Source organism: Cricetulus griseus, chromosome 2 (genome assembly GCF_003668045.3).
Source record: "Cricetulus griseus strain 17A/GY chromosome 2, alternate assembly CriGri-PICRH-1.0, whole genome shotgun sequence".
In the NCBI taxonomy this organism is placed as follows: domain Eukaryota; kingdom Metazoa; phylum Chordata; class Mammalia; order Rodentia; family Cricetidae; genus Cricetulus; species Cricetulus griseus.
This window is the reverse complement of record NC_048595.1, coordinates 413,388,712-413,416,449: the sequence shown is the minus strand read 5'-3', so window position 1 is coordinate 413,416,449 and position 27,738 is coordinate 413,388,712. Positions and strand designations below refer to the sequence as shown.

Genomic DNA, 27,738 nt, shown 5'->3' with positions numbered 1-27,738 from the left:
ACTATTCCCCAGCTTTACTTCCCTGATGCTGGCATTATAGATGTGTGTCAGCACCCAGTTCATCTTATCCCCCAAGTTCCTCCACACTGAATCTTTTGAAGAATAGTCTATTCCTTTCCATTTTCATGTGCCATTTACTCACCACCCTGATGTCTTTAGTGTTCTTCTGGCCAGTATTTTGGTTCCATTTTACAACATCAGAGTAGAAAAAAAAAATACTGATTCACTCTTTGGAGTTGGCAAAGAGGTGGAAAATAGAGCACTCACAGATAGTTATGGTGGTATAAGTTGGAGTAAGCAGTTAATTTTTTTTTATTTGAAAATGTCAAGCATGCTTGGGGTCATGAGCTTGTAGTCATTGGGATAGTGGCCTCTGTTTTATTTCTTTGAACCCTTCCTCTGTTTGTGTTTCTGTTACCCAGGGTTGCTGTACGCTGGAGACAAGCTGGTGGAAGTTAATGGTATCTCAGTGGAGGGCCTGGACCCTGAGCAAGTGATCCATATTCTGGTAAGTGTCTTACCTCCACTCTTTGTTAGTGACTTCGTGACATGCCAAGTCCCGTGGTGTGTGTGTTGTACTGTGATGGCGCTTGAGTCCTTCTTGGCAGCTTTCTGTCTCCAGCGCTAGACCTTGTCTGTTACCACACAACTCACCAAGCTTCGTGTTTAATCCCCAGAAGTTCTGGTGAAGGCTAGGAAACATCCTGTCCCAAGCATCTCCTCCACAGCTGTCTCCCCCACAACACATTTATACACACACAAGTCCCTCGTCGCCTGTGCTCAGCGGGAAACAGCCTGGGCAGAGTGGGGTTTCTGAGACTTTGGACCTGAGAGATGTCCCCTCACTCCCTAATATGTTCATACAGCTTAAGTCTGTTTACATCTTTCTCTGGTGGGTGGGGAGAGAGGTCATCAGAAGGCATCATGTAGGCAGGGATAGGGCTTGCTCAGGTCTGCTCCTGCTCCTTGGTGGCCAGCGTTGGGAGTTTTAGAAATCAAAGTGGCTCAAGGTGGGTCCAGTGTCTGCTCAGCCTGTATGCCTGTGCATCTCAGCCTTCCATGGCCAGTTCCCATTCTCACTTGTCAGGATTGTCAGCGATTCAGCACTTATTCCTCATAGAAGCAAGGCAATACCCATACCCCCAAGTACACGTCTCCCCAGGGACACATCTCCCCAGGGACACATCTCCCCAGGTACACATCTCCCCAGGGTCACATCCCCCCAGGTACACATCCCCCCAGGGACACATCCCCCAGGTACACATCCCCCCCAGGTACACATCCCCCCAGGTACACATCCCCCCCAGGGACACATCCCCCCCAGGGACACATCCCCCCAGGGACACATCCCCCCAGGGACACATCCCCCCAGGGACACATCTCCCCAGGGACACATCCTCCCAGGGACACATCCCCCCAGGTACACATCTCCCCAGGGACACATCCCCCCCCAGGGACACATCTCCCCAGGGACACATCTTCCCAAGGACACATCTCCCCAGGGACACATCCCCCCCAGGTACACATCTCCCCAGGGACACATCCCCCCAGGGACACATCCCCCTAGGGACATATCCCCCAGGGACACCCCAGATACACATCTGTCCCAGTACACCCAAGGTACTCCCTAGGTTCACTCTGGATATTCACAGTGGTGGCTGAGAAACTGAGGTGAGAGTGGTAAGAAATACATCCAGAACATCTAAATATTTTGTAAGTGACCACTCAAGATTCCATGTGGTGTGGAAGGTCCTGCAGCGGGAATTTAAAGTATATCCATCTTAGATATCAACCAAGCAGCTCTCTATTCCAGTTGCCTACCTGGCCCCACTGTGGAGTGGCCAGGACAATGCTTGGGAAGCCACCAGCAGTAAGAATGAGGTCTCACTAATTCGATGCCTGTCACAGGGTTTGTAGCCCACATCAAGCCAGGAGGGTCTCTTCTCCCCTGTTCATTTTTAGTTTGGAAGCTTGTTGGATCCCTCAGAAGACTGGGGGGACCCCCTTATCCTTCCTATCAGGCTGAGGCAGCTGGCTTAGAAGTGAGTGTTCAGGAAATGCTCAGGAATGACAAGTGAGGAAGGATGTCACAGATGCTATCTCTTCCTCAGGGTGTATGGGAGAGAGACCCTGCTGAGTGAGGCAGCCCTCAGCAGTGCATTGAGGGTCCTGGGGAGAGGCCACCTCAATGTGTGTCTCTGCAGTCAGTGACTCTGGTGCCCTGCACTGAGGCAGGTATAAAAATAAATTGTTTCCCAGTTTCCAATTCTGGGTGGTGACAATTAGCTGTGGACACCTGTGACAGTTGCTGTGGTAAACGCTGTCATAAGACCAGGGCATATTCAGATACCACTCTACCTTCTGCACTGCAGAGTCCATGCTTTGCCCTTCTCCTCTTTGCTGTCTTCTAGGCTATGTCTTGTGGTACAATCATGTTCAAGGTGGTTCCAGTGTCTGCCCCACCTGTGAGCAGCCAGAAGATGGTAAGAACTTCTCATCTTTTCGCCTCCCACACAAGGACAGTTACTAAGAGCGATGTATAACAGTCCTATTCACTATACAATTTTGGACAAGGGTTCAGTATTCTGGATGCTTCTCAATGCTGATGGCCTGAAATGGAGAATGGGTAAAGGAACACACAACAAAGGGAGTGTGACATCACGAAATTAAGATGCAGCATCAAAAATCAAGAGAATTTGAAGAAAAATACATCAGGACTAAGGGATTCTGTTCTACAACACATTTTAAAATCTCTAGTAACATATATTAGTATATATAATAATATGTATAATGACATTTTTCATACGTATGTAATATATTTTGATTATGTTTAATCCATCTCATATCCCACCCTCGTTAATACTCTTTATCTTCCCAACTAGTGCTATTTCTACTTTCGTATCTGGTTGTACTTAGTGTGTATGTACATGTGTGTACTTGTGTGTATGTGTGTGTACATGTGTATGTGGTGTGTATCTGTGAGTCTGTGGTGTGTGTGTACATGTGTGTCTGTGTGTCTATGTGTCTGTCTGTCTGTAAATGTGTGAGTGTCAGTGAGAGTTAGTGGAGTTGTTAACACTGAAGCAAATGTCTCAGTCTTCCCATCAACCATTGACTGTTTATAAATCCTGAGGCGGGTGGGACCCCACGAGCCCTATGACAGGGTGCTGACCTGCCCAGTCATGTAGGTCGTCATAGTGGCTGTAAGTTAAAGAGTGCAACAGCTACGCCATGCCTGTGAGGCAGTGTCCACACCACTCCCCCACTTTCTCTAGCTCATACATTATTTCTGCTTCTTCTACAATGTTCTTTGAGCTATGGATAATATAGACATCCCATTTATGGCTATTTATTCAGTAATCTGTAGTCTCAATACTCTGACAACTTAAGAGTCTTTGCAGTAAGTGATGGCCACTGCAAAAAGAAACTCCTCCGACCAGAGCTGGCGGCAGCACTATTCTACAGGCATAAGCACAGTTATTGGGAATGTGGTTTGACAGATACGTCATGCCCATTTAGCAAAATGTCAGCAGTGGCTTCTCACTAGGGTCTATGACCCCCTCAGCTGGCTGCAGACTTTTGACTGTGTTTACAGTACTGGATGTGAATTATTTTATGGAGTGAGCATCATGTCCAACTGGAAAGTGGTTGGTTGTGGCCATAACAAACTTGCCACTGTTGCACCAAAGATCTCGCTTTACCAGACTGGTTGGTATTACTACATCCATGTCCACAGATAAGTAAAGCTGTCGATGACAATTCCTCCCCAGCAGCTAGCTAGCAGGTAGGAAGAGTCGTCCTGGTTTCTCTATGTCCTGTGACCAAGACACCAACAGCACCCCTCCCTCTCCAGCATTTAGTTTAGAAGAACAGCTATCTCCCTTTTATGGTGACGGTAGAAAAGAAGGATGAGGATTGGGGTAATGGTTTTAAGTTGTGATGGTTCCTGGGCAAGCATTCTTCTGATAGTACCAATATGCACCTGCTGCCAGGTTCATGTTCGTGCCATGATTGATTACTGGCCCCAGGAAGATCCTGACATCCCCTGCATGGAGGCTGGATTGCCTTTTCTGAAAGGAGACATTCTGCAGATTGTGGACCAGAACGATGCCCTCTGGTGGCAGGCCCGGAAAATCTCAGACCTTGCCATCTGTGCCGGGCTAATCCCTTCTAACCACCTCTTGAAGAGGTAAGGGAGGTCACTCTTGGCATCAGAATTAGACCATCAGGCAGTGCTTCAAACATCAAGTTCCTGAATATGTGGCAAAGACACAAGGAGATGGAAGAACATAGACACCAAAGTTTATAAACCAAAATGTCAACTTACAGATATGCTTTGAGCTTCTTAAACACTAAGGGGACCAGAATAGTTGTATCAGCTAGAAGGGATAGAAAAGCACTTGTGAGACTAAATTAAACTTAAACATTTCTATGGTCTGAATATGTTGACCTGATCTGCCATTCGTGTGGTGAAATAGTACTAAAAGGCAAGGCCTTTAGGAGTTGATTGGGTCATGAAGTAAGATTATTGAGATTGTGATGGTGGAGGTGTTGGTAAGAATGAGAGGTGTGAGAAATTGAAGTCCTGGAAAGTTGGCAGCTATTGGCACTGCATGGCCTCAGGGCATGGCAGTGGGAGCTAATGGCACAGGTAGGATGAGCCAAAGGCTGCTGGATAAAGGATAAAGGACCCAAGCGGTCCAGGTGTTAGAAGGGACATTTGCCTGCCTAAAACCATCCAAAATTACAACTAGTGTGGAGAGCCTGGGAGCAGCCAGAAAGAATGGGGAATGACGTTCCAAGTGGGGGACTCTTAAAGGAAAGGAAGGGTGTTCTGGAAACATTGGTGGGAATCCGGTACAGCTGCTGTCCCAGGCTCAATGGAATAGTGTGCTGGAGCCAGATGACATCTTTCTGTGTCTTCTGAAATACATGCCCAATGCCACGGCCCCAAGAGAACCTGCACTATAAAGTCAGCCAGTCTTTGCTTTCTTTCTGCCTAGGAAGCAGCGGGAATTCTGGTGGTCTCAGCCGTACCAACCTCACACCTGCCTCAAATCCACCCGATGTAAATGTGCGTATATGAGTGTGTGCAGAGACCTCCAACTCAGCATGCACACCCAAGAAGGCTGCTCCTTATCTCATGCTAGCTGTCTGCCTGAGAGAGGGGGTCCCAAGATAATCTTCCCCACAACTAGCCATCGGAAATCCAACAAACACCATAGGCTTTCATTCCATTAGCGTTCAGTTGATGAAAAGGACTCTTAGCATTTTTATTTCTGTGATAAACACCATGACCAAAAAGCAACTTGGTGAGATAAAGTTTACTTTGCTTATTACCTCCACATCATAGTCCATCATCAAAGGAAGTCAGATAGGAACCTGGAGGCAGGTACTGAACCTGGAGGAACACGGTGTACTGGTTAGCTCCTCATGGCTGGCTCAGCCTGCTTTCTTATACAATGCAGGACCACAGCAGAGAGATGGCACCACCCACAGTAAGCTGGGCCCTCCCACATCAAATATTCATCAAGATGATACCCCAGCAGATTTGCCAATATGATGCAGGCATTCTCTCAATCAAGAGTTCCTCTTCCCAGATATGCTTAGGTTTATGTCGAGTTGACAAAAAACAAAAACAAAAACAAAACAAAACAAACAAACAAACAAAAAACAACCAGCACAAGCCAGACACAGTCCCTGCTTAAATTACCTCCCCTCCCCAACTTCAAGTCCTTTAAGGGAACCTTCAACTATGTGAGTGTCATACCTGGAAACATACCTGTGTCTGTGCTATTGTGCAAACTGCCTTTGTGTCTTTCCTTTTTTAATATTAAGATTTATTTTCTTATAGTTATTTTGTATGTTGGGGAAGGTGTTGCTTGCACGAATGTCTGTGTACCACATGCGTCCAGCACCCCAGAAGAGAGTATCAGAATCCTTGGGACTGGAATTACAGATAGTTGTTAGCCTCTATATGGGTGCTGGGAACCTCTGAAAGAGCAGCCAGTGTCTTTAACTACCGAGCCATCTCTCCAACCCATTCCTTATCGTTTTTTGTACTGTAGATTGGATTTAGGACTTGATGCACACTATGTAAGCACTCTCCCACTAAGTAATGTCCCCAGCCCCAGTTCTGGCCTTTTTGATTAACTGTGAGACTGAGTCATCACTTAAGAAATTCAGTGCGATCATTCTGCAGGGCTCTTCACATGGTAGGAAGAGAGGGGTCAGGAAGGAATCTTGGCATAAGTGCTTGCAAACTACTTAAGGCCTTCTTAATAAAGCTGCTGGCAGTGGGAGACAGTGACCAAGGTAGGTTGACAGACAACAGAAGCAAACTGGAGTCTGCTGAGCGGTACCTTCAGGAATGGCCCTCTGGCAGCCCTATGGGTGTTAAGGCAGGGGAGAGATGGAGACAGAAAGGACAGAGAGGAGACTCAACATAGATCATGGACAGCAACACCCAGTATCACTGATTTGCAAATGGCATGCCTTCCTGTTTATTATTTCCCAGTTTTTCCAGCCAAAAGTTATGTTTCCCTTCAATTTTGTTTGGGAAATTTCAATTTCCCTTCATTATATTTTGGAAAATATAATGACTATGAATTTTTTTGACAGTGTCTCATGCAGTCCAGGCTGGCCTAGAACTGACTATGTGGCTGAGGATGACTTTACTCCCGATCCTCATGCCTCCACCTCCCAAGTGTTGTATTACAAGTGTGCACCAGCTCAACTCACAGAGCAAACGTCCATGCAGTGCCTTCCTTCTCCCTGACACTGTGTTAACTTCTCCCTCAGTTACAGACCTGCATCTGCAGTCACAGACACGTGTCTCCATGCTACCGCAATAGCTCTAACACCATGTTTTCTTCTCTTTTTCTCCAGAAGCATTTTCACGTCATAATCTTCCTTGTGATGTTTCATTTTATTTTGAAAAAAAAAAACAACTTTACTGCTATAGATTAAAAGAATCTAGTTCACTCTCCTGTTTCATTCATCAAGGGTTCATGGAGATGCTATTGGTTTCTAGTCAGTATCTGATAACTAGCATGACCAGAGGTTGACATGAAATCTGCCTGTGTGCTCTGTGTGAGTTACATTATGATTTTAGAAGTCCAGATAGAAAGTTGTGCTGGGCATTGGTGGCTCACGCCTTTAATCCCAGCACTCGGGAGGTAGAGGCAGGCAGATCTCTATGAGTCTGAGGCCAGCCTGGTCTACAGAGTGAGTTCTAGAACTACCTCCAAACCAATACAGAGAAACCCTGTCTTGAAAAACCAAAAATAAAAAAAATAAAAAATAAAAAAAGAAAGTTGTTTGCCTGACCATGTTAGTGTTGGCGCCCAGCCCTGAGTCTGGGAACCTCAGGCTAGAGCCGTTGACTTACAGGATAACATTTCTTAGGGAATGTTTCTGATGGAGTGGCATCATGCCCCCAAACTACTAGGTCATTTCTTTTAGCTGTTATTAATGATGCTGTGGTAAATGTTCTTTTTTTTCTCTCTGTTCTGTTTAAATCTTACCATGTAGAAACATGTGTCATGCACAGGTTACTAGTTAAGAGGAATAAGCCACTTAATTAACCAAGTTTTTGAAAATTTTGTTCCTATGTTAGATTAAGATGATTAGTAAAAAGTTGTTTACTGTAATACATTTATTCTCACCCCTGTTTCATGCCCTCCCTCCCTCTCCTCCCCCACTCTTTTCCTTCCTTCAACCCTAGAATTGAGTTCCTACAAAATGCTGTCCTAACTCCATGAATCCCAGAATACTAATTGCAGTGTTGGTGCTTTGCTTTTCTTATGGTAAATTAATCTGAAAAAATGCAAGAATGTGAACCACTATTCCTTTTTCTCCCTGTTTCCAGCATTTTCTATGGAAGAAGGTAAGAAACAGATTCAGGAAAATACATTTATCTCCAAATACTCCTAGGAATTTCCTCTAGCCTTCCAAATTCATTTCCACTCCCCTCAGCTATGAGAAGATTTCCCTGCATATCTGGTAGTGAGTTAGCACAAGAAAGGTAATTATCCCGATCTGAGAGATCAAGGAGGGGGACATCATGTTATAGCCCTGGAGTCTAACAGAGTGCAGTGTAAGCTCACTGGGAGTTAAGTCCAGTAGGGTTTTGTTTACACTGCTTTATACAAACTTCATGACATTGTAAGGAGATTATTGTTATTCTCATCCTATGTATGAAAAATTGAGGCTCAGAAAAAGATAATTAATGGCTGTCTGAAGTTGAAAACAGGTCATCTAGAGGCTCAAGCTTCCACCTGGATGCCCATGTTGGCCGTTAAATGGAACCTTTGGAAATTACCTTTCCATTTGTTCTTGTTCAAACATCTGCTTGTTGATTCCCTCTCCTTTCTCTCTCCTCTCTATCGTTGCTCTCTGTGTGTCTTCCTGTCTCTCTTGTTGCTCTCTGTGTGTCTCTGTCTCTCTGTGTCTGTTTTTCTTGTCACTTTCTGTATGTCTCTGTGTCTCTGTTTTTCTTGTTACTCTCTGTATCTCTGTCTCTCTCATTGCTCTCTGTGTGTCCCTGTCTCACTGTCTCTGTCTGTCTCTCTCTTTACTCTCTGCATGTTTCTGTTTCTGTCCCTCTCCTTTTCAGCTGCAATGAGGGAAGTAGCTTTTGCCTTTTGACCAGGGATGAGACTCTGTAGTGTTTCTACTTCAAGAAGTTTTTCTGGCTAAGATGGATAACAGCGCTGGTCTTAGGGTACAAATATAAATATTTAGAAGGCAGTTTGGCCATATATCAATAGAAAATTATGCCCTAGGGCCTATGACATCCAAGCCATAGATGGTTTTGCTCCAGTTTGTCAATATCAGTTTTGCATTTCTTTCCACAGAACAGGCTTCAGATTCAATCAGAGAGTAATTAACTAGCCCCAAACAAGTGTGCTGCTATTGCACCAGTGGGCCACTTCCTGGCCAGTCGGCACTGTAACAGTCAGGATCCACCAATGGGCATTGCTGCTGATGCCTTTTCTAGCAGGCTGCACACTTCATCTGGCACAATGAGCACAGCCAACGCTGCTTAAGTTGTAGTGTTTTAGGTTCCGTTGTTCACAACATGTATCCCCCCCCTCCGCCCCATACAGTAGAATTTGTTTTATCTTTTCAATAGAGCAGTAGTTCTAAGGGTAATACTGAAGGGTGGTCTGTGTTTGGTTGACATGGCCTCAGTAAGATTTTTGTTTTTAATGTGGGCACATCTGAGTCCCCTGTCTATGCTCTTTTGTAGAAGATAACATGAAGATTGATGAGAAGTGTGTGGAAGCAGGTAACATTCCCCTAATTGAGTCACCACAGGAAAAAAAGGGGAAGAACTTCAGCTCTAGATGACCAGAAGCAGAGGTGTCAGGGGGCCACAGTCCTTTCCTCTGGAAGACATGTGTAAAATGAACCCACCCATGTGCTTTTATTGTGGCTCTACACTTAGAAGGAGAAGCAAAGCTGGGCTGTCTCCAGGATTCCATCTTGGAAATTATCTCAGAGATAACCAGTGAGGTGGTGGAATAACAGGAAACACCCATGCTCCGTGTGGAATAATTGAAGAGTGTGATACCAAATATTTAAAATGCAATATAGATTCTTGCTATTACATTTAATTATTTTAGTCTGGGCAGATAGTAATGGGTTCTATTTCTGTTCTTGACGTGTTTGGTAAATTCTGAAAAGTTTTTTCTCAAATTTAACAGTGGTGCTAGGACTGGCTCTTGAGCCACTAGGTTTTATGAGGAAACCAGCTGGAGAGGCATTGGTCTGACAGGTGGGCTTGTTTGTCCTTCTGAGACAGGCTCTGACTCTGTCTCAGGCTGGCCTGGTACTCACTGCCTCGTCTAGACTGGCTTCTAATGCTCAGCTATCCTCGTGACTCAGCCTCCTGAGTGCACAGATTACAAGTGTGAGCCACCATGTCCCGCTCTACTGGGTGACTTTGTATTGATGTTATGGGCTATTCTATTTAGTAATAAAGAAATGTTTTGAAAGATTTCATTTATAATGTGGACACTTAAAAAAAAACAGGAACCATAATCTTTCTTTAAAACTTGAAGTACTACTCATTTCCTTTCTACAGTTTAAATTAAAATTCTATTATTAATATATTGACATAGCTCAAAATTCACAACAGCATATTCAGTTAGAAGTTCCTCTCTGTGTGTTTTCCTGTTCGATTCCCCCTTTGAAAATGATGGTGATGATGGCGATGATGGCGATGATGATGATGATAATGATGATGATGGCGATGATAATGATGATGATGATGATGGCTATGATGATGATGGCAATGATGATGATGGCAATGATGATGATGGCGATGATGATGATGATAATGATGATGATGATGATGATAATGATGATGATGATGATAATGATGGTGACGATGATGATGGCGATGATGATGATGATGATGATGGCGATGATGAGTGGTGCTGGTGTGTGTAGGGGCCAAAAGACAGCTTTTGGAGTTAGTTCTTTCCTTTAACCTTTAACGGGGTTCCAAGGTTCAAACCAAGATTGCCATGCTTGTGCAAGCAAGTTATTTTACCTGCTGAGCCATCTTGTGAAACCTCAGTTGCCTGTAGTGTCCTCCAAACATACTCTTTGCAGACAAAAGCAATGATGTGTGTTCTTTTCCCTGCCTTCCCACTACCTTTCCCCCAAACACACACACACACACACACACACACACACACACACACACACACACACCCTTTGACAGTGCTTAACAGTGCTCTCTCTCTCTCCCTCCCTCTCTCCCTCCCTCCCTCTCTCCCTCCTTCCCTCCCTCTCTCAGTCTCTCTCTCTCTCTCTCTCTTTGTGTGTGTGTGTGTGTGTGTGTGTATCCTCTCTCACCTATAGTACTAAATAGATAAGTTTATGAGGATAACAAAAGTTGTTTCAACTATTGAGGGTTGAATTATCTCATCTGTCTCAATCACTTGAACAATGCTACTCACGCCAGCCATTCATTAATTCATTCTCCTTCCTATATCCTCTGCCTGGGAAACTTTGACTCCGCAGAGGCCAAACACATCCCACACTGATGACCCCTGGAGCAGCCCTCTGTGCCATCCTGTGGTCTGGAGGAGGTTCCTATGGTGTTCTATGTTTTAAATTATTTTTTTCTCTCACATTATTTTATTTCTATTTAGTGCTGCATCCCTCTTGGTTGTCGTAGCCCAACTATTGAATACCATCTATCTCATTTAAGACATATGTATGCCATATATCTTGATTTTGATCTAATAAAAACATTTTAAAGACAGTATTGTATTGGCAAAGCATGGACCAGACTTACACTGCTAAAATGTAGACTTGGTGAGGACAGACATGTAATGATAATTTTGCTTTTCACCTCCACTGAAAACCACAGATGAAGAAACTTTTGAATCTGGTAAGTTAAAAATGCATATTTAGTACTAACTTGTAAATGTATATATTCCATGTTTTGGTATAATTTAAAGGTATTTAGGGATATAACACAGTAACTACTTAAATGAGGCATAAAATTATTAAACCACATGAGATGATAATAGGTTCATTTGCCTTACTACAGTAGCTTTTTATTACTACTATGCATAATGCATTTCAGGCTTCATATATGAACTGAAACTATGTTTATATACGAGATACTATCATTTTCACTTAGCCAGTTGCTTCTCATAGGACCAGAGCTGTACTGAGGATGGGGGTGCAGCTAGATTTCTGTGGGGCACTGTTTGGTGGTTGCATACATTGAGAGTAGTAGCATCCTCTAACTGGTAAGATGAGGAATGCTAGTGTCCTGAAGTGTATGCAACCAACCTGCACTATGAAGGGTTGTCTCTGGACCCTCATGTGTTCCTACTGGACAACAACAACTGCAGTTACAAATAAGCATCTCTTTAACACATGATAGTGATGTAAGCTTTTGTAACCTGATGCATGGAAGGAGGGGGAGATGGCTCCATGGATGAAGCACTCACCACATAAGCATGAGGACCTAGGTTTGAATCCTTGTAGCTCATGTAAAGTCAGGCACAGTGGTGTGCATCTGTGATCAGAGTGCTGCAGTGTGAGGCAGTGACAAGGGAATCACTGGAAGCTTGCCGGCCAGCTAGTCTGACAAGACAGTGGAGGACTGAAAGGGACCGTTTCAAACAGGGTGGAAGGTGAGGGCCTTCCATGGGTTGTGCTCATACTGCCACATGTGACTGTGGCATGCACACTCCCTCTCAAGAATGTGTGCCTGCACGCACACACACACACACACACACTCACACATATACACATACACACTCACTCACACACACTCACACTCACGCATACTCACACACACACACACACTCACTCTCACATACACACACACACATACACACACACACACACACACACACACACACACACACACACACTCACTAACAGTCACTCTCTCAAACACAGACTCACACAGTGAAGGCAGTCACTCTGGTGGAAGACACTTAGAATAAAGACATTGCCTTGTAGTTACTGAAGCTTTTGTTTTCACACTCTTTTCCACATGGACAGCAAAAGAGATGGGAAGTCCAGCGTTTCTGAAGAATAAGCTTTCTTTTCTTGTTAATACATTACTTACAATAATTAAGGCACTTCCCATTGTCTATTCTTCAAATTACCATTGACTCCATTAGTAGCAGAATAGATCCTACAGCATGGTTTCTGTGTTTAAATGGGCAACCTGTCTGGGTGTGCTACTCACTCAATTCCCAGCTTTCCTGTTTCATCAGTCTCTAAGTTTTTTGATGTACTGCCTCTGCTTTACCTGAGGCAGTTCCACCCTTTTATCATGGATACATAAACTAGTCTGTCATCACTGAACAGGACACTTGAAAGTCCACCTGTCCCTTTGCTCTTTTCTCTTCCATACTTCTATAGGGAATGTCCAGTGGTCCTCTCACTGCTTTTAAAGCCAGTGCTTCACCATGTGAAGTAGATATCAGTCTCTATAGTTTCTTCAATATTCTGGAAAAAACATGCCTAAAAACTTATATTTTGGCTGGAGAGATGGCTCAGAAGTTAAGAGCACTGGCTGTTCTTCCTGAGGTCCTGAGTTTAATTCCCAGCAAACACATGGTGGCTCACAACCTTGTATAATGAGGTCTGGTGCCTTCTTCTGGTATACAGGCATACATGCAGGCAAAACATGGTATACATAATAAATAAATCTTTAAAAAATTATATTTTGATATGTATACTTCTCAAATATGAATGGCTTTGTTTAATACTTTCCTTGACAATAGAGTTAGGACATTGTATCCATCTTTTAAAATTAAATGTGTGATAGATTATTTCTCCTATGAATTCATTTCCTGCACATCGAGAGATCTGGGGTCAGAGAGATGGCTGAGTGGTTAAGAGCACTGGCTGCTCTTGCAAAAGACCTGAGTTCAATTCCCATCACCTACTAAATATCTGTAATTCCAGTTCCAGGAGATCTAATGCCTTCTTCTGGCTTTCACATGCAATAAGCATGCACATGGTACATATGCATACATTCAGGCAAGCACTAATATATATCATTTTTTAAAAAAAGAATAGAGAGGTCCCTATAAGTATTCATAATTAAATATAGCATGAAGACAGATGAAGTTGTGAACCACTTATTTATTTACCACCTACATTTTTTTATCTTTTCTAAATGTCTGTTTTCCATCAGCTAGTTGGCTCATTATGGATAATTTAACTTTCTGTACTTGACCTAGAGTTTGTGGTTGGCTTCATTCTAATATTTTTAGATTATATTCATCCTTCTTTGTTCTGGTCATCTCATCATTTTTTTTTCTGGAAAATGCTCTGCCCTCCAAAGCTGTACCTGAGACCCAGAGATCTGGGGAAGTATCTGGGGAAGGAAAGGGGGTGTTGTGGAGTGGGCACACTATAAACTGGAGCCACATGATCCAATATGACTGTGGCCTCTATGGCCCTCCACCTCTTTGACCTTCAGATTCCGAATCTCTAAAATGAGCCACACTCTTCATTAGTAGGGCATTCAGAACAGAGCCAAGCATACAGTAAGCACTATATACATCAGTATTAGCTTGTGTTGAGGTTGTGACATCATTCACGGGGTAGCCAACTGCTACCTGTACTACCAAGGGAAGTGTGCAACTAACCCAAAGCTCCCAAGAGTGCTTTTTAAATTCAGCTCTCTCAAGAGCTCAATGAAGGGATCGTTAGTGCCCAGCTGGCGTTTTGTCTAAGTAGATCACCCTTGGCAGTCGGTGACACTCCTATTTTTTGGACAACTCCGTGCCTAGTTCCGGCTCTCCAGTTTCCGTCTCTGCCTCTGAGTGAAATGTAATATGACCTTCTTGAACTTCTCCAGGAGGCAGTGATGCAGTCTACTTAACTAGAAAAACCATGTAACAACAGCAACAGAAAATCCAGCCACTTGAATATGTCTAGATAACAACAAACAAAAATACCCAAATAATTTGCTTTGTGTTCAGACAGCACCCCCACCCTGCTGCCTAAGTCTTCCCAGCTGGAAAAGAAAGTGTGTGTGTGTTAGGCCAGCCAGGGTGGAGGAAGGATGACATCAAGCTGCTATAGAGTCTGCCCATCCACCTAACCAACACCCTTACCAGGAATGTGCCAATGCGGCTGTGGGAGAGTAGAAAGAAGGCTCAAAGCCATTGCCTTGGTATATTTTCTTTCAAGTACAGTTTTGTGCCAATCAGTAGTCTCCATGGATAAACAACACCTTCAGGGACAATCTTGACACTCAACTTGCAGGACAAGTGACTGTCACGCAACAGTACAGTCAGATCAAATAAGTTTCTGAGTCCCAACTGTGTGGTTTTCATCTGCCTTGCCAAGTTATAGCTTTTGCTGTGGGTGACATGGCTTTCCTGCTGGGTCATTCATATTTATTTAATGGTTAACTCGATCTTTGCAAAGATTAATTTTTCACGTCTCTTTCTGTACTTGCTCTAATATCCAGAGGAACTTGCAGAAGGTAAGTGTTCCTTGTCTCCTGCATCTATACCATGCAGTGCTACACTCAAGGTTTTTCACTGCCATAAGGTGGTAGCATAATTTCCAAGAGATGTCTTTTAAAGGCCAGATCAATAACTCTCTGGTTTCATGGAAAACATTTTAAATGAGTAATGAAGGCGATTAAGCTTTATGAATCTATATGTTAGTGAGATTTCCTTGTGAACATATTTACATAATGTAGAAAAATGTGACTCATCACTAGGAAATGGGATTAATACAGCTATTTTCCTTTTTATTCAGATTTATTTTAATTTTTATTTACGTGCATGTGCTTTTGTGAGCTTACGCTGTGTATACATGGGTGCTTGTGGAGGCCAGAAGAGGGCATTAGATCCCTTGGAGCTAGAGTTACAGGTGGTTGTGAACCACCAACATAGGTGCAGAACCAAACACAAGTCCTTTGATGAGTAGCAGGCTCAGTTACCCATGGAGCCCTTTCTCCAGCCCCTAGTGTTTCCTTTGTATTTTAAAATGCTTTCTTCAAACCAGGGATAGTAGCATATACCTATAATTTTAGCACTTAGGCAGCAGCAGAAGGGTCATGAGTTCAAGGTCACCTTCAGCTACATAGCAAATTTGATGCCAGCCTAGACTACTCAGAGGCCTTGTCAGAACAAACAAAACAATTTGTAAAAAGAAGGTTAAAGAAAGAAGGTTGTATATGTGAGTTCATCCTGTGAACAAATGCTTGTTATTTATTATATCAATAATCAAAACAGATCTGTTTAAATTGCAAGGGGTTTAAGTAAAAATAACTCAAAACTGATTATTTTTTAGTTCCAAGTAGAAGCAGAAACAGGAGCCTGAGTCAGCCCTAGAGGCTGAGGGGATTGGGCACCCTCTCCTCCTTTGTCTTGAGTATTCCTGGCCATCATAGAGCAAGTGCTGACTTTTTTATAGAATGAACAAACCACTTTCTACAGGAGGCAATCAAAATCCAGTAAAACCTTTGTCCTAGTTTCACTCCCTGTTTCTATGAGAAAATCTCCTGACAGAAGCAACTTCAGGGAGAAAGGGGCTGTTCGGCTTACATGTCTACAATGCAGTGTATCATTGTGGGGAAGTTAAGGCAGGAACTTAAAGCAGCTAGTCACATCCACAGTCAAGAACAGAGAGAACATACATTCATGTCCTCAGATCACTTTCTCCATTCCTATATAGTCTGGGACCCAAACCCAGGGAGTAGTGTTGGCCCAAATGGGTGGGTTTCCTCACCTCAGTTAATGTAATGAAGACCATCCCCCACAGATGTGCCCATAGGCCTGAATGATCTTGACAGTTCCTTACTGAGTTGTCTTTCCGGGTGACTCTAGATTGTCTCACACTGGCAATTTAAACTGTCTATCATAGCTGTCTTAGTTGAGGTTTCTAGTGTTGTGAAGAGACACCATGACCAAGCTACTCTTGTAAAGAAAACATGTAATTGGGGCTGGCTTACAGTTTCAGAGTTTAGTCCATTTTTGTCATGGTGGGAAAGCATGGCAGCATTCAGGCAGACATGGTGCTGGAGAGGTAGCCGAGAGTTCTACTTCTGGATTAGCTGGAAGAAAGAGACTCTGGGCTGGGCTCAAGCATTTGAAACCTCAAAGCCCACCCCCAGCGACACACTTCCTCCAATAGGGCCACACCTATGCCAACAAGGCCACACCTCCCAATAGGACCATTCCTTATGGGCCTATGCTGGTTATTTTCATCAAAACTGCCACAACAGCATTATTATAGGGCCCACAAGACCACTATCTTCAAGTGAATGCTAAAGCCAGCTTGTTGGGTTGTTTTTTTTTTTTTTTGTAATATCAGCTTTTATAGGACATTTGAAAATGTAATAACCAGCATTTATGTTTTTACTCTAACTCAATATGTTGGTTTTTGTTTTTTTAAGACAAGTTCTCAATATAAGGCTCAAGTTTGATACAAAATTGTGGTCCTCCTGTTTTAGCCTCCTGAGTGTTGGGATTATAGGTGTGTACTGTGTCCAGTTTCTGTCTTACAACTTTAATCAAGCCTAAAATAGCTTTCTAGTCTCAGTCATTATAGGCAAATCCTAAAAATGCAATGCTAAAGAGAGTGCATAAGAGCAGTGGGATGGAAAGCGCAGAGAGCCCTCCCTAGCACGCTGCCCAAGGGTGAAGCCAGCTGGCCTGCCACCCACAGAAAGCATCGCTGAAACTGGAAGACAGGGCCATGCATTTGCTTGTTGTGTTACTCTCTATATCCTCACATACTCTCCATTCTCTGTGTTCCAGCTAAAGAGGAGTTTGTTGGCAATGGACAGAAGTTCTATATCGGTAGGTGACAGCTGATAAGAGGTGTGTGTTTGCTCTTGTAAGTGCTATTCCCTATCCGGACGCCTTCCTGAAAGCCTTTGCTGAGCAATTTCTCTAAGCTGTTTCTTGTTCTGACTTCCCTCTGTCTGCTTTTCCTCACTAACAATCTGATCTATTGATTACTCGTTATTTATCTAAATTCACTGCATATCTTTTAATTGTCAAACATACATCTGCTCATTTTTTTTCCCCAGACTGTTCTATAACCTGTTACTGTAAAGAGATCAGTCTCATGGCTACTAAAGCCATCTTTTATGTCCACGTTTCTAGACTCTGTCACTTCTCTAAAAGAACAGGAATCCCCGATTAAAACCACCCTGACCCCCCTTTTCACAAGACAGGGAAGAGAGACAGAGCTGCAGTCTAAAATCTAGAATGTTGGCCCCAAGCCTAGGTGCACTTTGGGATCATTGGAGGAGCATGAAGTCACAAGGGCCTTGCCTTTGTGCCTTGCTTACAGAATTATCAACCTCAGCACCATTAAGTAAGGCTGGACAGAGTATGTGGCTGCACAAAGGCTATTAATAAGGAGCCCCAGCAGGGCCAGGAGGGAATCTGTGGACAGTGGTGGCCTGTCACAGTGCTCAGCGCTACAGGAGATAGAGGCAGCAGCTCTGATACCCAACAACCTCCATCGAGGTGCCCCCTAGCCCTAGGGCTGTTGCTTGATATAAGTGAGTATGTTGAGAACAGTAAAAGCCAGGGCTGAGAAGGGAGCTGCAAATGAGGAAAGGGAAAGTTTGCAGTGAGTCCTGTATAGTGTAGCATTTATAGAGTAGGTACTGGTGAAGGCCCATAGATTTCAATATAGATAACTACAAGATATAAATGTGTTTGCGTGTTTATAGATGCACATATAGTTTCTAGCTTTACCTTCAGAGAGAACCTGCAAAGACCTGTGAAAATACCAAAAAGGCTTTTGGTTCTGTGGCATGAAAAGGATTCTAAGAATTCAGCCAGCAATAATGATTAGGGGTCCTAACTTTGTAGACGATCCTACCTACCTAACCTATGTAACCACACAAGCTGTCTACATCTTAGTGTATCCATCTGAAAAATGGGAATGATAAGAGTGCCCAGTGTTTCCACCCTGGCCTCAGAGCTACTGCAGGAGGCTCCTAACTGCTCTCCCTGAGGCTATGTTTCTCCTTTTAAAGTTTGTGTCCTCTCTAGAGCAACCTAAGGAATCTTCCAGAAACATAGATCAGCCACCACACAACACAGCATCAAGACTCTGTGTGATCTGGCTTTGGCTCCTTCCTCGGCACCAGTTCTCACCACCTTCCTGTTGCTCGCTGCCCTGTAGTTCTTCAGAAGCCTTCAACCTTCGGAGAACAGCCTGTTTTCTATCTTTTGGCAATTGTTCTATCCTGCAGATACCATCTTGGCCCTGATGTATTCAGCCAACCACTCATTGCCAGCTTTTCAGATCCTGTTACTGAACTGTCGATTCCAATAAACCACCTGTCACTCTCTGACCGCTCAACCCTTTTTCTGAGGGCTCACTTGCTTTTATTGTTCTTATTTTGTGTTTCTTCCTCCATGAATTGTAAATTTCATGAGACTATGACCTGGATTAGTTTGGTCACTGTATCACTAGCACCTAGGATACACTATCTGCTTCTTCTATTTTGTTTAGTTGTTTTTGTTTGTTTGTTTGTTTGTTTGAGACTAGGTATCACTATGTGGCTGTCCTGGAACTCACTTTGTAGACCAGGCTAGCCCTGAACTCACAGAAATCTGCCTGCCTCTGCCTCTGGAGTGTTGGGGTTAAGGGTGTGCACCACCACACTCTCCTTAAAGCGGGTGTCTGTCTGTCTGTCCTGTCCTGTCCTGCCTCTGACAGTTTGTGCATTTCCTCCCACTTCAGCTGGTTTCCGCCGCAGCATGCGCCTCTGCCGCAGGAAGTCTCACTTCAGCCGGCTGCATGCCAACATGGGTTGCTCCTGCAGCTGCTTCAGTGCAGTAGGTGCCCCTTATGAGGAGGTGGTGAGGTACCAGCGGCAGCCAGCAGACAAGCACCGCCTCATAGTGCTCGTGGGTACGGCCTGTCGTGCATGCGACTCAGCCCCAGGGAGTTGTCCTTCTAGATTTAGTGTTTTGTGTTGGCAGTAACAGTAAAAGTAGAACTCTTTCCAGACCCCTATGTAGATACGTTATGAAAGCCTGTTGTGCTTATAAAGTAGCTCTCAAAGGCCAGCTTTCTTTGCCTTCTTTGCTCCTCTTATACTTTGATCTACAGTTGAACATGCTATGCCGTGATGTGTAAGAACCCGTGTGTTAACTTTTATCTGTCTAGAATTTGGTCTCCAAGCACAGGTGGTCTACCCCAGGCCGCATCACTACTCCATATTAGAAAATCACCCTGCAATTCCATTTCTCTAAGAAATGTTTAGCCATTTTCTTTAGAAAGTGTCTGAATCTTCTGGATGTAGCTTTGACACTAAAGGGCTTGGGTGGTCTGGTTTTGTGACCAAGATCTCTGCAGAGTTGGCTCCCTGAAGCAGTAGAAGATAACTCACTGCCAGTGTGGCTTGTTGAGTTGTGATTGTTGTGATTGAGCGGGGGTGGGGGGGCGGCTTGCAGAGCAAAGCGGGCCTGGCAGCTACCCCAGCTACATTACTTGTAGTACTGACTGTAAAATGAAATTATAAAACCCTTTGTATTTGCAGGTAGAGCAGCCTTATTCCAAGTGTGGTGGTGTTCTATGTGTGGGCTCTGCGTAAATGTGCAGGTTTGAGGCCCAGTCCCACCTCCCACAGGATACAAGGATGCTCACTCAACCACCTGTTAGAAATGTTACAGCATCTGTGGGGACAGCACTACTGCATTCTGACTATGACTTTATTTGAAGAAGGGCCGTGTCTCAGATTATCTGACGCAAGCTCAGGACAGTCTCAGAACAGAGCATCAAATGTAGTGGGATTTCTGGCAGGTCCCTGTGATTTCATACCCCACCTCTGAATGTTGGCATGATGTGAGATACTTCACGGGTCTCCAGGAACGTTCTCAAGAGCTTTCTGGTTTGTTGCAGTTCATAAGAAGGGTTATGGCAGAATTTTCCTAAACAGCATTGACTCTCAAGTGCTTGCAACAGAGTGACCGAGGGATGGCTGGAGCACGTAACCCTGTATGTCCCCCTCTAATTATCTCTGCTATGACTGTCTGTGTTTAGGACCTTCTGGCGTTGGAGTCAATGAACTGAGGCGACAACTCATTGGGCATAATCCCAGCTGTTTCCAAAGTGCTGTGCCACGTATGTTAATCTTTCTTCCTGGTGGCTCATGTTTTGGTAAAACTTTGTCTCTGAATGTACTGATGTCACTTAACTATGCCATATTACCTTTGTTGTAAAAGTGTAAGGACAAGTCCTTAAATAGTTCTACCTTTATTTGTTTTAATAATTATGTTGATTTACTAGCATGTAGTACATGACGCAAGGCTTCCATTTTAAAACTGTTCAGTAGGGAATTTGTTGTAACAGAGGATATGGGACAACAAGCATTATAGAATGTAGGCTACAGAATTAGACTGGTGTATTATTCCTGAGTTCTAGAACCCAAACTAATACCTGGAATATAGTAGGCACATAGCATGTGCTAGTTGAATAAATGGACAATAAATAAAAACATTTTACGTATTTGGGGGAACTTGTGTATTCTGTACCAGATGTACAAGATAAAACTGAGGAGTCTAAATTCAAGAGGCTGTTGTGCCCAAGTCATGAGGATCCCCAAAAGAGACCACCAGGGAGACAGACCCACCAAACTGTAAAAGCAAGGTTTTATTATTTTATCCAACCATGACAGGGACTTCGTCTAGCTGGCTGACGCAGTAGCCACCAGAGGAAGCGAGTTCCCTGTCTACTGCCAGGTTTTTATTTTTTTCTTTTTATTAGAAAGAAAATTATTTTACATGTCAATCCCAGGTCCCTCTCCCTCCCCTCCTCCCCTGCCCCCTGGGGGGGGGCTTCCATAGGGGGTCTTCAAAGTCTGTCATATTCTTTGGGATAGTACCTAGGCCAACCCCCTTGTGTCTAGGCTCACGGAGTATCCCTCCATGTGGGATGGGCTCCCAAAATCCATTCCTATGCTAGGGATAAGTACTGATCCTTAACACAAAATATCCAGGAAATATGGGACACTGCCAGGTTTTTAAAGGCAGAAATCACAGGATTAGTTCAGTAGGTACGGGTTGGTTTCTGATTAGCTGACATTTGGGGAACAACTAGGGGAATTTCTCAAAGTCATATTTTGCATGAAATACTCATGCCAAATTCTCATTGGTAGTGCTCAGAGGGAACATTCTGCGGTTTCTATGGCTTTGTCTTGTTACTTGCAGGTGGCCTGTTGTACATAGATACCAATAGTTTTCAGAACTGTATCCTGGAGACTACAGGGGAGTTTTGGAGTTTCTTTTGTGGCCAAACAGTTCCCAGGAACCCAAGTATCTAGGAGTTTGGGGGAGAAGGGTCAGGAGTTTCTTTGTGCTCAGTTTTGGCCCCAGGCTCCAGGAGGCCAGAGGATCTGGAGTTTCTTTGTGACATGTGCTGAGTCACAGGCCTACATGTCTTTTCTGTAGCCTGTCATGGCTGCTAAAACAGGGGGCTGAGGGAGGGTCTGGTCCCTTCAGAGGCCACATCAAAGAATCAAACTGAACCCAGACTTGGCCAATTTTCCCCTTTCTTTGTCTCCAAAACCTACTTGGTATTAATGAATTACCAAGACAACAGAGTGCCGTGGATTTTCTCTCTTTCAAACCTGAGACAATGTGGCATGATGAAAAACAGTCTAGGAGGAAGCATTTGTCTTATGAATGTGAGCAAATGGCTCACTCTCCAAATGCTGTAGTTACTCATCCGTGCTCATAACGTACCTGGAGAGCAGTGTGACAGATAAAATAAGGTAACTACAAGTGCATTATTGAAACAGAAGATGTTATTGATATTGCCAGGAGGGAGAATATATGCATTTTAGGCCTCTCATTTAGTTCAGTATTACCTGTTTTGAAATAACATCAGGTGATCCCCTGTCTGATATTTATGATATAATCTTTCCCACACTATGAGCAACCAATAAAAGTTTGTAGTTGGTGGAATTTGACATGGGAGTGATCACTTTATCACCAATTCTTTTTTTTCCATTTTTTGAGACAGGGTTTCTTTGTGTAGCTTTGTAGACCAGGCTAGTCTCGAACTCATAGAGATCCACCTGCCTCTGCCTCCTGAGTGCTGGGATCAAAGGCATGTGACACCACCTACCGGCTCTTTATCACCAATTCTTATCATGTTGGTTGCAGTATCTTATCTGTTTATTATGCACTCATTTATTTGCTTTTAAATGGAATTTCTATCCAAATATACATTTGTATCAAATCAAAGAAAGTATTTAGAAGACTCTGAAAATTTTCATTCTCTTCTCTGGTAGATACCACCCGTTCTCCAAAGAGCTATGAAATGGATGGACGTGAGTATCACTACGTGTCAAAGGAAACATTTGAAAGCCTCATGTATGGACACAGGTATGGTCGGGAAGCCAGTTCTTCCTTCGGGTTGTTTGAGAGTAGTCCATTTTTGTGCATTAACCAAAGCTGTCAGCAATAACCCCTCATTTCTGAAAAGTTGAGAGAGGAATAGGCATTGAAGTACTAGAGCCAAGTAATCAGGTTCGGAAGGGGGCAGACTTGAGCTGCAAGCCTCAGAGAATTTGAAATAGCTAAGTCTTTGGTTTTCTAGTTTTTTCCTCCTGCTGAATATCCGCTCATTCTTTATGTGCTGGCAAAATTCATGTATTCCATCCTGTTGGAGTTCACATTTGTGTCCTAGTTTGCTTTCTAGTGCTATGACCAAAGTAGGTTGGGGAGGAAAGGGTCTATTTGGCTTACATATCCATGTCAGAGGGAATCGCTGAGGAAAGTCTGGACAGGAAATCAAGATGTGAACGTGGAGGCAGGAGCTAAAGGAGAAGCCGTGGAGGAATGCTGTTTACTTGCTTGCTCCTCCTAGCTTGCTCAGCTACCGTTCTTATACAGCCCAGGACTACCTGCTCAGAGCGACACCACCTGCAGTGGGCTGAGCCCTCTTGCATCAATCATTAATTTAGAAAACACCTTCATAAACTTGCCTAAAGGTGACCTGATGGGAGCCATCACTCAACTGAGATTCTCTTTTTCCCCCTGAGACTCTAGCTTACGTCAAGTTGGCAAAACCAACAACAAAAAAACCTAACGAACACAATTCATAATACTGCCGCTAATATTTTACTTGTGGAGACTTGTTTCCTTTGTCTTACGATTATAGGATGCTGGAGTATGGGGAGTACAAAGGCCACCTGTATGGAACTAGTGTGAGTGCTGTGCATGCTGTCCTTGATGAAGGGAAGATCTGTGTCATGGATTTGGAGCCTCAGGTGGGTCTGTGGTAGAGCATTTTCCATCACCCTAAAGTCACAAATGTATGGAATGTAATCTATGTTATGCACATGCTCTAGGCTGTAATTGAGACTTTTTATTCAGCTAGATTTTTAAGACTAAGACTACCTCTCACATGTCAGGGCCAGGTTGTTCCTTGAAATATAAATTGGCAACATTCTGCTTTTAATTGGAGAGGAAGTTTTACTTCTCCATCCAGAACCAAAGCCTGAATGGATAGCTATTAAAAAAAAAGTCCCACTCTTTCCTGCTCTGATACTGATCACAAACTTGTCAAGGAAACCTCTTGTGGGGGAAGATATTGCTTCATACAAAAGGTAATGCCCAATGTTGGCAAAAATGTGTTACATGCCTGAACCACATGTGAAAAGAGCTAAGGTATGGTCAATATTTGTGTAGGCCCAGTTTTCCTGCTCCTTGCATTTTCTTTATTCACTTAAGATTGTACTTCATATGCTAACTTTAACGAAAATTAGGGAAAAGCGATTTGTTCTTTTCTGAATCGGGCATTGGGGGATGAATGGAAGTGGTGTCCAATGCAAGGTGCTAGCTAGAGGAAAGGCAAGTGGGGGCAAATGGACCTTTCCTGAACTTTTCCTTGTTTTTGTCATATAAGGTCATACATGGAGTCTACTCTCAGTAAACAGCATTTTGTCATATGTAAGATTTATTTCAATAATGCAATAGCTAGTCCTTGCTAGAAAGAGGAAGGGCTAGGATTCTAACTTACCCTCGATTCTAGAGCCACATTTATTTTTAAATTGTTTTGACTTTACAATGGAGAACTTGGGGACACAAGGAACTATGCTCATATTGGCTATAGGAAGCTAGGACTTCCATTCGGTTTTCTAAAAGTGGATAATAATGTGTATTTGAATGTGCTGTGTAGAAGCCAGAGGACAATTTTCACGAGCCAGTTCTATCTTGTACGGTGGGTTCCAGGGTTCAGAAAGGGCTCAGCAGGCTTGCATGGTAGGTGCTTTTGCCAGCTGAGCTATCTTGCTGTCTTTTAACTGTGCACTTAATTTTGCTGTGTAGGATATTCAATTGGCTAGAACCCATGAACTGAAGCCCTATGTCATATTTATCAAGCCACCTAACATGAGTTACATGAAACAGTCTCGGAAAAATGCTAAGATTATTACTGACTACTTTGTGGACATGAAATTCAAGGTAAATCGAGTACAAATCGTGGTATTACTTTCAGTTATGGCCAGGTAGAAAGATGGGTGGGCTGGGCTGGGCTGAGAACCTTTCATTGTTTTTGTCTTTATTTGACCCTCTCCTTGGGAGCACTTCAAGAAAATTGTTTAAAAAATAAAAATCATAGCCAGGTGGTGGTGGCACACACTTTTAGTCCCAGCACTCGGGAGGCAGAGGCAGGTGGATCTCTGTGAGTCCGAGACCAACCTGGTCTATAAGAGCTAGTTCCAGGACAGCCTCCAAAGCCACAGAGAAACCCTATCTCAAGCCTCCTCCACCAAATTGCTTATTTCCACAGAATCCTTTAAAGGTTTTAATGAGTAATACCTTTACAAGTCTTCCTTTTTAGCCAGACAGTGGTGGCACATGCCTTTAGTCTTACCAGCACTTGGGAGCTTCTGAGTTCAAGGCCAACCTGGTCTACAAAGAGAGTTCCAGGACTGCCAGGGCTGCCCAGAGAAACCCTGTCTTGAAAAACAAAAACAAAATAAAAAAATACCAAAAGTAAACAAAAAACTAAAAACAAAACAAAACAAAAACTCAACAATTTTTATTAGATTTTATTTACAGATAAGTTTTAATAAATTCTGTGATACTAATTTTCTAAGTTTAACAAAAAGACCTGTAAGCCACAATTTGCAAAGCCAAAGAAATTGGTGTTTATAAAAGCATATTTGTATTTTTGGATTAATTTTACTTTACTTTTTAAACTGCTGTATTGAGTATATCACACACACAGTAAATACATGTATAAATAACTTTTAAAAATGAACTACTTTAAGTATATAGTTTAGCAGTGTGTGTGTATGTGTGTGTTTGGAGACAGGGCTTCTTTGTGTAGCTCTGGCCTTCCTGGAACTAGCTCTGTCTGGCCTTGAACTCACAGACATCTGCCTGCCTCTGCCTCCTAAGTGCTTGGAATAATGTTATGCATCACCACCGCCTGGGCTATATTGACTATATTTATATATTATATTATATATTATATTATATATATATTATATATATTGACTATATAATGTCATGAAATAAACTTTTTTACTTGAAAACTTCATATCTTTTCAATTACTATGAGACTATGATTCTCCTGTTTGACTTCTTGACAAGTCCATGGTTATGACAGACTAGTTTCTAGGTCTTGGGTGCTTTTAAAATTGTGTTTTTGTTGGGCATGCTGGCACACACCTGAAACCTCAGCACTGAGGGAGGCTGAGGCAGGAGGATCACAAGTTTAAAGCCAAACTGGATTATATAGCAAGACTCTGCCTCAAAAATCCAAAATAAGAAAAAGAAAAGGCAAAAAGAATATAGAGGACACTTATTTGATACAATTGTTTTTATAAATAGCCTCATAACTTTGTGTAGCAACCTGATGTCTCTCCCTCTCCCTTTCTTTTCCTCCCTCCTCCCTCTCCTTTTTCTTTCTCTCTTTTTCTCTTTCTTTCCTTCTTTTTCTTTTTCTTTCTCTTTTTCTCTCTTTCTTTCCTTCTTTCCTTCTTTCTTTCTTTCTTTCTTTCTTTCTTTCTTTCTTTCTTTCTTTCTTTCTTTCTTTCTTTTAAGACAGGGTTTCTCAGGGTAGCCCTGGTTGTTCTGGAACTCACTCTGTAGACCAGGCTGGTCTCAAGCTCAGAGATCTGTCTGTCTCTGCTTCCCAAATGCTGGGACTAAAGGTGTGCATCCCCACAGCCTGGTTAACAACCTGGTGTCTTATTGCCAGGGCTATTCATATTTTTCAATCTCTCCTGAAGGATGAAGACCTACAAGAGATGGAGGATTTAGCCCAAAAAATGGAGAGTCAGTTTGGTCAGTTTTTTGATCATGTGATTGTGAATGACAACTTACAGGATGCGTGTGCCCAGCTGTTGTCTGCCATACAGAAGGCCCAGGAAGAACTGCAGTGGGTACCAGAAGCATGGATATCTCCTGGCACTGAGTCTTAACAAGTCTCCTGTTTAAAACTGGAGGCCTAAGATTATGTCCTAAAGATCCAGAATAGCAGCTGCAATTCGAACCATTCGAACTGCAACTGTGAAAGTGCTTCAGCTTTTTTACGGCTACTCATTTGGCACAAGTTTTCCCGTCGTTTCCCCATATAAGCTAATGGTAGGAATGTGAATTAATGCCAACTCTCTAAATGTGACAGTATTCATGTGGGAATTACAGATTTCATATGGTGTCTGTACGAATTAGTTTTTAAAAGTCTCTTTTAAATATATCAGACAATAGTTAATGGATGAAACAGTATTTTGCTTTGAAGAATATTGTGTCTTCTGTTTTATTTTTACAAAAGTGCCTAGTTGACCAACTCACCAAGAATGGTTAACACACATATCTATAAAGGAAACCTATGACACTGTGCCCAAATTAGTAAAGGACAATGTACTAATCCTGGAAGCCCGTGTATGAGCAAACTCCAAAATGAGCAACCTTGGTTTCCATAGATGCCACACTTGGAATGGCATTCCCAGCGCCTCGTATCTGTTCATCTTCACATCCACACTTCCCTCCTCCATTCTACTCTTTTAACTATAAAAGGATTCAAAACGCTTGTTCTTAAAGTGAACGTACTATCTAAAACAAAGGTGGGGATTTGGCCACAGGTTTGAGAACCCGTTTTTTACAGCTGTCCCCACTGAAAAAATCTATCAGAACTATTCCACTCTCGGTCGGCAGGGAATCTGGGAATGTGGGCCTGGCCAGTGAAAGCAAGCCTTCCCCGAACGCCAGCTCTAGGGAGCGCCCTGGC

At 43.1% G+C, this 27,738-nt stretch overlaps 1 protein-coding gene across 1 annotated transcript in view; it reads left to right on the top strand.

Annotated features, from left to right (window-relative positions):
* The window catches only part of Mpp4 (membrane palmitoylated protein 4), a 40,722-nt gene extending 13,790 nt beyond the window's left edge, over positions 1-26,932 (top strand). Inside the window, exons 7-21 of the mRNA XM_027396988.2 lie at positions 423-508; positions 2,412-2,483; positions 3,993-4,189; positions 5,004-5,068; positions 7,871-7,888; positions 9,254-9,292; positions 11,390-11,410; positions 14,978-14,992; positions 17,280-17,321; positions 19,231-19,401; positions 20,536-20,616; positions 22,787-22,880; positions 23,659-23,767; positions 24,828-24,962; positions 26,741-26,932. Coding sequence (XP_027252789.1) covers positions 423-508; positions 2,412-2,483; positions 3,993-4,189; positions 5,004-5,068; positions 7,871-7,888; positions 9,254-9,292; positions 11,390-11,410; positions 14,978-14,992; positions 17,280-17,321; positions 19,231-19,401; positions 20,536-20,616; positions 22,787-22,880; positions 23,659-23,767; positions 24,828-24,962; positions 26,741-26,932 — 1,337 coding nt within the window. The remainder of the gene's footprint in view (positions 1-422; positions 509-2,411; positions 2,484-3,992; positions 4,190-5,003; positions 5,069-7,870; positions 7,889-9,253; positions 9,293-11,389; positions 11,411-14,977; positions 14,993-17,279; positions 17,322-19,230; positions 19,402-20,535; positions 20,617-22,786; positions 22,881-23,658; positions 23,768-24,827; positions 24,963-26,740) is intronic.
* Positions 26,933-27,738: the final 806 nt, after the last annotated feature.